At 38.7% G+C, this 12,603-nt stretch overlaps 2 protein-coding genes across 3 annotated transcripts; one reads left to right on the top strand and one right to left on the bottom strand.

Moving 5' to 3' along the window:
* The first annotated feature begins 332 nt into the window (after positions 1-332).
* Positions 333-4,594, top strand: LOC103849216 (CCR4-NOT transcription complex subunit 10). Of its 2 annotated transcripts, none has more exons than XM_009126032.3 (6): positions 333-824; positions 1,237-1,323; positions 1,529-1,630; positions 1,738-1,824; positions 1,895-1,966; positions 2,539-4,594. In XM_009126032.3, the coding sequence occupies exons 1-6, from the start codon at positions 648-650 to the stop codon at positions 4,339-4,341; spliced, it is 2,328 nt and encodes a 775-aa protein (XP_009124280.2). In that variant the 5' UTR covers positions 333-647; the 3' UTR covers positions 4,342-4,594. The 2 variants fall into 2 exon arrangements, with proteins under 2 accessions (XP_009124280.2, XP_009124279.2); XM_009126031.3 differs by having other exon boundaries at positions 344-824; positions 1,523-1,630.
* A 5,502-nt stretch (positions 4,595-10,096) lies between these two features.
* On the bottom strand, positions 10,097-12,323 carry LOC117133327. Its single transcript, XM_033289313.1, has 4 exons — positions 11,947-12,323; positions 11,751-11,769; positions 11,309-11,698; positions 10,097-10,570 (listed from the first exon to the last, which is right to left on the bottom strand). The coding sequence occupies exons 1-4, from the start codon at positions 12,321-12,323 to the stop codon at positions 10,097-10,099; spliced, it is 1,260 nt and encodes a 419-aa protein (XP_033145204.1).
* Positions 12,324-12,603: the final 280 nt, after the last annotated feature.

Genomic DNA, 12,603 nt, shown 5'->3' on the forward strand with positions numbered 1-12,603 from the left:
TCCAAAATATCCGACCTGAACGGGTACCCGAACGTCCACCCCTACTAATTAGAAACATTATAATATTTTTTAAGTAAATGTAATTAATATGATATCAACATGCGCAAGTTTACTGTTTGAATTATAAGGAAAGTTTTTAATATTTGTCTTAGTTCTAAATCTTGCCCAATGCTAAACTAAATCGATAATTATTATCCCCTAGCTATATATGGGCTTAACGAAATTGATAATAGTTTTGGGCTTATCTACATAAGCGATTGATTAAAATAAATAAAAAAGAAAAATTCAAAAAAACCAGCTAATAGAATTATAACGTTTTTCTGAGAAGCTCTATATGAATGCCACCTCAGCAGAAATCACTAAAGTGACTTCTCTTTTAATGTATAGGAGGATAAAAATGGACATAACTTTTTATCAATTAGTAATGTCGATGTTTTAATAGTATTGATAAAAAAAAATATACATATAAAAAAAAAGGTCTGAGGCGATGTTGGGAGCCCAATCTGGGCCCATTAAGCTTTTGTGTCAACCTCTTTCTTCCCCATCGCAATTAACTGCGCCAGTGCATCGCTCGCTCTTCTTCACCAATTAGTTTCTAGGGTTCTGGGATTTGTCTTCAAAATCTGGGATTGGTTTAATCCTCCTCCATGGATTCGATACCATCGGACGCCGCTAGAGATGGGTCAATCTGCGACGAAGCCATCGTTCTATCTGTAACTTGTGCACTCGCTAAAGACGCTCTCTCCTATTTCCAATCTGGCAAATTCCACGAGTGTATCGACATTCTGATTCAGCTCAACCACAAGAAACGGAACGATCCCAAGGTCTGCTTTTGTTTTCTTTTCTTTATTTTTGAAAAAAGGGGACAAAGATACAAGATGTGATTTGTTAGATCACATAGTTTAGTTTGGTAAAGTTGAACTTTTTTAGTTTAAACCAACAGTAAGAAAGACACTCACTTGAGCTCTTGGTTTGCCTTTGATATTAATCCTCACTCGTGTTTTTAGATCGAGACACTTGAGTTTGAAATTGGATATTACTTTTATCTGATGATGTATTCTTCTTAGATAGCTGACTGACTCAATTGCAAAGTAGAAATGGTCTTTGTAGCTTTGTTTTCACCACACTTCCTTTTGTTCGTTGTGTAGATTTGAGAAAATGAATTATGTGATGCTTGTTCTTCTCTTTGTTTCAGAAAACCATGTCTTTTGAACTGTTTCAAAATTGATTGAGCAGGTTCTTCACAATATGGCAATTGCAGAGTACTTCAAAAATGCTTGCTCGAATTCCAAGAAACTACTCGAAGATCTTAACACTGTCAAGGTAACTTCTTTTTGGGTTCTCTCTACTTCTTCTCTCCCAATTTTATGTGCATCTCTACATTCTTTTTTTTAAAAAGGGCTGTTTTTCTTTGTCATCTCTGGGCCATGCTGGAGAGGAAAAAGTTATTTACTCTTCTTACTTGTTGTCTTTATGTTAATGTCTGTAAGATGGTTTCTTCTTCTCTTCCTTTTTGTTCCAGAAACAGAGTGAAGAACTTGCAAAAGAACCACTGGAAGCTGTAAACCCTGGATCTAACGTCTCTGTGTCAAAGGATCTGTTTGATAGTACTGTCACAACTCTCAACATTGTATGTTCTCAGCAATATTGCCACCATGTTTCTTTCTTAGTCTCAGCTATCTCTATGCCTTTCACATTTGTCAAGGTTAAGTATTGATGTGCACTTGTCTTCTGCAGGCAGTTACCTGGTTTCATCTGCATCAGTATGCTAAATGTTTATCCATTCTAGATCCTCTGTTTCTAAATATTGAGCCGCTAGACGAGGTATTGTTTCCATCTCTTCTGTTAATTCCTTCCTACGGGCACCCAACTGAAAATTGCTGCTTTTTTGCAGACTATTGCACTTCAAATCTGCTTCTTGATGCTGGATAGTGCGCTGGCTTGTCATGATGCTGTGAAATTTTTGGTAATTTTTGTTTGTTCTTCAAATCCCCTTCTTCACCCAATATCCATGGTTCTTTCTTCTGCTTGCCATTGTTACTTTAAACATGTTCCAGGGCAGAACTTGTTGTTTCCCTATGTTCTTCTTTCTTATTTTTCAAGCCGAAGTTTTTTCTTTGTTGAGAACAGTTTCTCTATTGGCTTCCGTAACTTTCAGTGGAATGTCGATGGTTTTCTCCTAGTAAAAATTGCTTTTCCTGCGTATTACCTGCCACATAGAAAAAATAATATGCTATATCTACAACCTGCCTAATATGAAATGCCATGAGAAATGGGAAATCAGTTGGTATCTGAATCTGTATACTAGAATACAAGTTAAATGGTTACAGCAAAATTGTACATAGCTAAGTCTGTTGGGAAGGTTGTACATTTAGTTCGATGCTAGGAACTCGATTTTCACTTGAATGATCTACAGTGGTATCCTTGAAAGAGTTTTTTTTTTTGCAATGCATTGATCAGTTTGTATTATTATTGCATGGATTCTCTCTGTATATGTTTCGTTTTCTATCTGTATCTGACAAGTAGTTATTTTTACAGGAGGTGTTTGGCCATCTGGACAAATCTTTTGGTGTTGGTTTTGGAACTCATGAGGAAATTGGAAGCACAATGCAACTTTCTTCAAATCAGGTGTCAAAAACATCTTCTCTCCTGAGCAGCTCGGCGGCCTCAGATGCTTTGAAGTCTGATTTAGCAGCTGCTGAAAGTGGTTTGTGTGAGGAAGGTCTAGAGTATGACAATGTTCTAGCGGAAATTGAGGCCGAGAAACGAATGAAGCCAGTTGGCCATATTCCAGCAAACAATCTTCTCAAGACAATAGGAGAAAGGTCCATCTTGACTGTTGATGTGAAGCTTGAGTTGCAGCTTTACAAAGTCCGGTTCTTACTTCTTACGAGAAACGTAAAACTGGCTAAGCGTGAAGTTAAACATGCGATGAACATTGCTCAAAAAAGGGACTCCTCTATGGCTCTCCTCTTGAAATCTCAGCTTGAGTATGCTCATGGGAATCATCGAAAGGCTATAAAGCTCTTGTTGGTCTCCGGTATTCAAAAAGAATTGAGGACTTCAGGAATCTTCAACAACAACCTTGGTTGCATATACTATCAGCTTGGAAAGTATCAAGCCGCCTCTGTGTTATTTTTGAATGCTCTAAGGAATTGTTCATCACTAAGAAAGGATAATCCCGTGAAGTTGTTTTCTCTCTCACAGGATAAGTCTCTGTTGATCACTTACAACTGCGGTGTGCTTTATTTAGCTTGTGGAAAGCCTCTACTTGCTGCTCAATGCTTCCAGAAGGCAAGCCTAGTTTTCTGCAGACAGCCTCTCCTCTGGCTCCGTATAGCTGAATGCTGTATACTGGCTTTACAAAAGGGTCTTTTGGAAGGGGGAAACACTTCTTCGGATAGATCGGAAATCAGAGTCCATGTGATTGGGAAAGGGAAATGGAGACAACTTATGATGGAAGAGAATGGATTCGTGGAACTTGGTGGCAGTGCCCAATGGCCAAAGCTTTCACTGCCACTAGCACGGGTGTGTCTCTCTAATAGCATGTATTTGCTCAATGTGTCTCTCATGAATGAATCTAAATCAGATCTTGAGTCACCACTATCCGTGATGATAAATGACACCAAGGAGGCATCATGGTCTGACCATGGCGATGCTAATACCAACTCAGAATTGAAGGAGGCAAAAGGAGGAATGAACCAGGACATAATTCAAAACTCCCTCTCCGCTTACAAGGATATCCGTAGAAGAGAGAATCATTTGCTCAAACAAGCTCTTCTTGCCAATATGGCTTACGTTGAATTGGAGTTGGAGAATCCTATCAAAGCCTTGTCAGCTGCTAATTCACTCCTGCAACTTCCAGATTCTTCAAAGATATATGTTTTCTTAGGCCATATTTACGCAGCGGAGGCTCTCTGCTTGCTCAACAGACCCGGTGAAGCTGGTGCGCATTTATCTGCCTATCTACTCGGACAGGAAGATTTTAAACTGCCATTTGCGCAAGAAGACTTTGACCCGTGGCGGATGAACATGAGTTCCGACTGTGAGGAGACATCGGATTGTTCCACAGGAAATGCCCGGGATTCACTCAAGCCAGAAGAAGCTCGTGGAGCACTTTTTGCAAACCTTGCCGCCCTCTTTGCAACACAAGGGCATTATGACCAGGCCAAACCTTTCATTCAACACGCTTTAACTGTCCTACCGAACAATGTACAAGCTACGATTACAGCGGTCTACATCGATCTCATGGTGGGTAGGTCACAAGATGCCGTTGCTCGGTTAAAACAGTGTACCCGTGTGAGCTTTGTCCCTGGCAGATTGGAAGTGAGAGCCTCGTAAATGGTGTGTACTCTGTTCTTTAAAACCAAGCTTTAGAAATTAGTTCCTTCTATAAATATCGGAGAAATGCTCTCCTTTTTTTTACTTGTATTGGTGCTGTGAGATGATGTTTGCATTCTTCACTTAGATTTGGGTCGTCGAGGGTTTATTGGTTACTTGTTTATGGACAACAGACTGGGAGAACTGAACACAGGTTTTTTTTTTTGTAATTTGTTTCAGAGCAGACTCTTTTCAAATCATTTTTTTCCCCTTCTGGTTTTCTTTCGTTACACATACTTGAACACTTTTTTTTTGGGAGTTCCCTTCTTCCACAACTTTGCAAGGTTTTTTTGTTGAACTTTATGGATCTCAAATAAGTGGGAAGTATAAGGGTTTTGTTGATGACAACTGCTGTAAGATGCCAGTGTTAAGTATTTTATCTAGCGTTCGCTTTAGTCGATGATTAAAATGATAATGTCAATGGTTCGTGGATAAGTAATTTGAATTTGATAAGTTGTCGTGGAAAGCAGAGCGGACCGTCGGATAAGTAATCTTTATGTTTAATTTTTTATTTGATTTTCAAAAATGAAATCAGGATAGTAATGACAAACTTTGTGATAATAATGTGTTAATGTTGTAGATAACGACTAATATTCTTCTCCTCCCTCTTTGAGCGAGAAAACTCTCTTGGCTTCTTCTTCCGTTTTACCTTAATTCTATCTTTTAAAGGGAAAGAAATCATGGGGAAGAGATGAGATGTTTTGTTTTCTAATTGATAGATATGCCCTACATGACAACGGAAGCGGGTACATGGAAGCGGAAGCGTATGGAAACGCATAAGCGAATTTTTTAAAAAAATTAGAAAGTAGATACATATTGGAAGCATATATATAAAATTGATATATATATATAAGAAGAATTTATAAAATTTAAAACTAAAAACTGTATTAATTTATAATCTACAATAGGGTGTTCAATCCGGATATTGGTTCGGTTTCGGTTCGATTTTTTCAGTTTTTCGGTGTTTCGGTTTATAAAAAATAGCTACCATATTAAAACCATATTTAATATGGTTTGGTTCGGTTTATATACCGTCGGTTTTTGGTTTATTCGGTTTTATACCAAAAACCGTAAATATATTTATCTTTTAAAATATTTTTTGAATTTTACCTTATAAGATTAGATATCGACTTTAAATTTAATTATAACATGGCGATATTTTGGGTTTTAAATAATTTATTTTTTATTTTACTATTTAAATAATCAGTAAACATATTTAATTAATAAAAGTAATAGTTTTATGGAATAAAAGTAAGAAATATCAGTAATCCATAATACTATTAAACAAAAAAGTAAAAGAATATGTTTTTTTTAATTTGATTTAAAAAAATTAAACTTAATATAAAATATTAAATAACTAAAATAAACATTTAAGTAGGAAGATCATACCAATAAAATAAATTAGGTATATATTAATAATTATATGGGGTTTTTGCAGAATTGACCTACAACTTAAAGTCAAACACAAAACTAACCACTCTTTTTTTTGAAAATTAGTTTTGCCCTATTCACCCCACAAGTTCATATAATTCACGAAAATGCCATCAATTTTTTTATTTTTTTTGAAAATGACATTTTTACTCTCTCACCCTCATCATCTTCAAGTAATTACAAGATTACCATTGTCATCAATACCACAACCACCATGAACAACCAATTTGAAGCTCTTAATGCTCCCAAAATCGAGTTACCCTTCTTCTTTTTTCATTCTTGTGAATTAAACACAACATATCTCTCACTTTCTCTCCACAATGAGCTAAAAAACCCCAAGATTTTGATTCTATAATTTTTATGGTTCATAGAGTCATAGAAGCTAACGATTCTGAGTGGGTCACTTTCGTTTGTGATTCTGTGTGCTTGGAGAAGCTTTATGTGTGCGAAGGAACTTATCTCACCAATTTAAGGTATGACATCGAGTTTTTTTCCAGATCTGTTCGTCAGACGACTTACTTGGGAAGTCGTCTGGCTATAGACGATTTACCTGGAAGTCGTCTGGTCAACGCAGAGGTTATTTTTGCAATTGACTTTGAAATCTGTTACCTGAGACGACTGAAAGTTAAGTCGTCTCTTTTTGTTTAGTTTCAAAAAAAATCTCAAAAGTACCTAGACTACTTACATTTCAGTCGTCATAGGTTAATTTTGCATTTGACTGGATAATTTCAGAAGTTTGACTTTCCCAGACGACTTACATTTCAGTCGTCTGGTGAAAATTGAATTATCAATATTTTATTAACATTAGACGACTTACGTTTAAGTAGTCATAGGTTAGTTTTGCTATTGAAAAAAAAACTTCAATATTTAATTATACGCAGACGACTTATAATGCAGTCGTCCGCTCGACGACTTACTTGTAAGTCGTCCAAGATTTTATTCCGAGATTCTGGTCAAACCTCGTAAATCCTGGACGACTTACATGTAAGTCGTCTCGTGGACGACTGAATTATAAGTCGTATGTATATAATTAAATCTTGAAGTTTTTTTTTTCAATTGCAAAACTAACCTATGACGACTTAATTGTAAGTCGTCTACTTTAAAAAAAATATTATTTTAATTTTCACTAGACGACTAAAATGTAAGTCGTCCACGAAAGTCAAACTTCTGAAATAATCCAGTCAAATGCAAAACTAACCTGTGACGACTGAAATGTAAGTCGTCTAGCTTTTTTGGAGTTTTTTTTAACCAAACAATAGTAGACGACTTATTTTTCAGTCGTCCGAAATAACAGATTTCAAAGTCAATTGCAAAAATAACCTCTGCGTTGACCAGACGACGTATAGTTTAGTCGTCTGCACAACTTAGATTGAAGTCGTCCGCTTCGATCTTTAATAAACTTTCGTTTTCTTTGTTCTAAGTTTGCTAATGTGTTTTATTTTGACTTTTTCAGATGATGCGTCAGTTACATGCAGTGTATGGAGAATGGTTGTTGAAAGATGGATGTTAGAATTTTGTGGTTGATCATTTCAAAGGAGCGAGAATGTTATTTTTGAGTGAAGGTTCGACACATGCTGATCTTGTTGCAATGGCTCAAGAGGATTATAACCTGGACATGAACACAAAGTCTGTGGAGCTAACCTACTCATTACAACAGATGGCTCCAGACCTTCCTCCTATTCATGTTACAAGTGATAGACAAGTTCAGAACTTGCTCGAGATAACTAAAACGCATGAAGTACGTCTTTGTGTATCAAGCTTTAGCAAGATGAGAACAGTTTCAGAGGAAAGGGATGAAGATCATGTGGGAGATGAGGCTGAGGAGCGGGATGAAGCTGAGGAGGGGGATGAAGCTGATGTGAGCGATGAAGATGAAGAGGGGGATGAAGCTGAGGAGGGGGATGAAGCTAAGGAGGGGCATGAAGCTGAGGATCATGATGGGGAGGAGGATGCTGACTTCCCTGTTGTCGCTGATGCTGAGGATTATAGTGAGTATGGAAAGGTTAAAGACGAGGATGAGGAAGAAGATGATGAAATCTGTTTTGATGATTACAAAGGGGCACATGGTTGTGAAGGAGAAGGATCATCTGCAGACAGAATCTATGTCAACCAGTGTTTTGCTAGTAAGGATGCACTGCTTTCAGAGTTGCGGTTGACAGCAGTGAGGCGTAGGTTCTCCTTCAGAATATTCAAGTCAACGAAAACTCTATTTGTGGAAACATGTCGTGTTAGTGGTTGTCAATGGAAGGTCCGAGCAAGTGTGAAACATGGGACTAAAACGTTTTGGGTAACGAAGTATTTGGGAACTCATACATGTTCCATCCCAGACAGAATCGCTCAGCGGAAACGTTGTACTCCGAAGTACATTGGTCGACTTTTCATAGATCGAGTTGGAATCATTGATGGGTTGAATCCGCAGCATATCAAAGATGCAATGAAGAACATGTTTGGCATGACACTTGATTACACCACTTCATACAGAGCATTGTTATATGCGCAAGAAATGGTGAGATGATCAGCGGAAGACGGGTATGAGCGACTGCCTTCATATTTTGAGCAAATCAAGGCAGCAAATCTGGGTTCTATCGCAGCTATAGAACTTGATTCTCTGAATAGATTTAAGTATCTATTTCTTGCTTTTGGAGCTTCTATCAGAGGATTTAAGTATCAGAGAAGGGTCATTGTAGTGGATGGGACTCACCTAAGTGGGAAGTATGGGGGTACTATGTTGGTTGCAGCCGCACAAGACGGTAATTTTCAGATATATCCATTGGCTTTTGGGATCGTAGATGGTGAGAATGATGAATCTTGGGAATGATTTTTCACAAAATTGGCGAGTGTGTATCTGATGAGTATCCTCTGGTGATAGTCTCCGACAGGCACGCCTCCATTATAAATGCGTGTGAAAAGGTGTTTCCTTGGGCAACCCGAGGAATATGTTATTATCACCTTCAAGAGAATATTGTCAAAAAATATAAAGGGAAGCATCTCTTGTATTTGGTGAAAGGTGCTGCTTATGCTCATACACTTTACGATTTTGATCGGTACATGGATGAGATATGGAGTGCAAATCCGGATCTTGCTGAGTATCTGGAGGAAGCCGATGTGAGCCTATGGTCTAGGGTTCATTGTCAGGGAAACAGGTAGAACTTAAAAACGAGCAATATCGCTGAATCAATTAACTCCGCACTGAAGCGAGCAAGAGGATTTCCTATACAGTTCCTGCTGGAGTTCATAAGGGAGAAGCTAGGAAGGTGGTACTGGAAAAAGAGAGGAGATGAGATGCTTTGAGTCTTACAACTCAAAATAGTCGGGGTGTTGAACACTTGCTTGCTGTCCGAGAGGAGAATGCGTATACTCTGAGAGTCCAACAAATTGATGGATGGAAGTTCTTTGTGAAAGGTGGCAATAGGGACTCTAATGTTGATCTGGAATTTCAAAAGTGTGATTGTGGTGTCTATCAAGTCGAGAAAATACATTGCTCTCATGCTATAGCAGCTGGAACAGCAGCTGGTGTGCATATCTCCACACTTATATGGCCGGTCTACTCAAAGGATACTTTGTTTAAAGAATACTCAGAGAATATATATCCTTGTGTTGGACAACTTGTTGAGGCACGCACATGCTTTCCTCCGGAAGTAAAGCGTGGTCCGGGGAGACAGAAGAAATCAAGATGGCAATCTCGGTTGGAGCTATCCAGGATGAGAGGACGCAAACCCCGGAAGCAACACAGGGTTTATAAGTGCACATTCTGCAAAGAAACTGGCCATAAGCGTCCACAATGTAAGAACTGACGTGGAAGACCTTTAAGTAAGTCGTCCAGAAGACCTTCTGGTTAGTCATCCAACGACTTAACTAGAATTTTCTTCTGGTTAGTCGTCCAGAAGACCTCTATATGTTTTATGAACTTCTCTGTAGACTCTATGTTTTATGATTTTCTATGTTTTATGATTTTCTATGTTTTATGCACTTCTCTGTAGACTCTATGTTTTATGATTTTCTATGTTTTACAATTTTATATGTTTTATGATTTTCTCTGTAGACCTTCTATGGTAAATCGTCCAAACTAATTCCAACGACAGTGCAATTTAAAAAAGACAAGTTAAACATTACATATTCCGAAAGGTTACTGCACTACCAAACTAATTTCCTACGGAATTCTAGTTTGGTATGAGGATAGGTTACAAAAAACATCATCCTATTCTGACCCTGTTAACGTCCCCTAATCTACCATACAACAGTACACAAAAGCATCAAGTTCAAATACAAATAACACATCCAATATCTATTCATACGTTGCCAGGTTCTCATCATTGTCTTGGTTTTCCCATTCATGGCACATAGGAAGCTCTTGAAATATATCCAGCGCCATCTTCTCCCTGATGGTCTTCCTGTTTCTTTTGTTAAACGTGTTGGGAAATTCCATCCCAAGAGCATGACATTCAATGTACTTCAGAGTAAAGGGGCCACAATCACCTGCTCGGCACTGAGGTACTCCAACGGTTTGTCTCGCATATGTGTATGGCTCCAATGTGTATTGAACCTTTTGTTCGTCAGCGAGCGCACACTCAACAAGCAGATAAGGGATCATTGTGACAAAATGCTCCATTACCTCATCGAGTTCTCCAGGGCTAATATGAGAGACAATGTTGTCCCAGACGAGGATGTGCCTCTTAAGGATCGATATCCATATAGCAATCCAATGCTGGTTCTTGAAGTTCACAGGTGCATAGATATCATCCACATCCACCCTCCAAACCTTCTTAGATTTTCAAAAAGAAGGTATCACGCCTGCATGATAATTCTACGCCCCACCAGGGAGTCTTCTTCCTAAATCGTTGGCATCTCTAGTGTCGCTCTTAAAATCAGGGTAGGAGGCCCTCCACTGCCGAGAAAATATATGATCAAGAAAGCAGATTCTGTCGCTTCTGGAATGTTGTGGATGGTCTTGGTACCGTTGCCTCAATAAATTAATAAAAGCATCCATTTGCTGCATATAAAACAATACAAGTCAAAAAAACTTACAGACGACTTACAGACGTAAGATAACTACCAGACGACTTACAGACGACATACATATGACTTACAGACGACATACAGACGACTTACAGATGACATACAGACGACTTACATACGACTTACAGATGACTTATACAAGTAAGATATCTACCAGACAACTTACAGTCGACTTATTGACGACATACATACGACTTATAGACGAATTACAAACGTAAGATAACTACCAGACAACTCACATACGACTTACAGATGCCTTACGTATAAGAGTAAGAAAATAGCAGAAGACTTACATGGTCGGTCAGCCATTCTAAGGGGGTTCGGAGGACCTGATAAAATCGACTTGGACATCTACGTGGTTTTTTTGTCAGAGGCAGTTTATAAGAACTGCAAACACAAAATGTAAATAATCAAATAGATGCTTTTTTTATCAAATATAAATAATCATATTTTTTACAGCAACTTACGGATCTTTTTGCACCCATGCAGTGAGCTCCTTCGATTTCATCTTGTCATAGGGTGCAAAAGGATCATAGCCTCCGCCAACCTTTTTGTTTGGAATGATCTGTTTGGCAGTGTTGTTTCCCTTAAAAGGAGTTTGCTGTGTGGGAGCAAGCTTTCTTTCTCGCACACTTTTTTTACGGAGATTCACCATAGCAGTCTCCTTCTTTGTCTGCCTTCTAGCTTCTTCAACGAGTAAATCTGAAGCAGTGGAAACTTGTTTGTCCAATATAAGAACACTAGGATCATCACTCGGTAAGTTGTCTGCAGGTCTCACAAGACAGAGCTCTCTCGAGGAACTTGGTTCTGTAGTAAGACTCGGTTCTTTGGCTTCCTTCTGTCCTGCTTTCGCCCCATTCACACTTTCACTCTGCAATTTCGAGTTCACAGTGTGTTTAAAAACTATTAACCAAAGCCCTTACAGCAAAGATCAAATTCACACTAGAAACAAAGCACACATGTTCAGAATCAAGGCATACAATGGTTCATCAAAGCACACTAGAAACAAAGCACACATGTTCATCAAAGCACACAAGAAACAAAGCACATCAGTCCTGGCCTAACACTTTGCCTAGTGACTCTCTTCTCTGCAATTTTGGGAGAGGTTTTGGTACTAACCCCGGGTTTGTGCACAGGTTTTGGTGGATTTGAAGTGGTTGTAAGTTGACGATCATCAGATGAACCCCCTTTTTGATGATTCCCACCTTCTTCTCCACAGCTACCATCCTACCCCCCAGTAACTTGATCTCCCTAAGGCACGTCCCAAAGCCAAGACTAATGGCATCAGATATGTCCTTCAAGGACTTTTCAATCTGCTGATGCGTCATCCCAATGCCTTCACTACCCGCCGCAGGTGTCTCAGCAGAAACAGAAGACCCTTTACGAGCTTTCTTCCGAGGTCTGCTACTTTCGTCCTTCACAACACTCTCTGACTTCATTGTAGTTTTTTCCGTCTTCACGGGACTCACTTCATTCTTCCCTGGACTCACTTCCATCTTCACAACCTTGCGAGTACCGGTGACTTGCCATCATTCCATGGTCCACTTCCATTCAGGATCATTAAACATGACTTTAATTATGTTATCCGCGGCAGGGTCATCTACGTCTCCGTCCCATTTTGGAAACATTTCATCAAAATCCTTCGGAACGAAGTTCTTCCCGATAGTCTGCAATAAATAAAAGATATAAACTTAGTTAAGTCGTCTGAGAAGTATTTTATTCTCAGACGACTTAAAGTTAAGTCGTCTGGAAAGTCTTCCAACAAAAAGACCACTC

The sequence above is a fragment of the Brassica rapa genome, chromosome A04, assembly GCF_000309985.2.
Source record: "Brassica rapa cultivar Chiifu-401-42 chromosome A04, CAAS_Brap_v3.01, whole genome shotgun sequence".
Taxonomy (NCBI): Eukaryota; Viridiplantae; Streptophyta; class Magnoliopsida; order Brassicales; family Brassicaceae; genus Brassica; species Brassica rapa.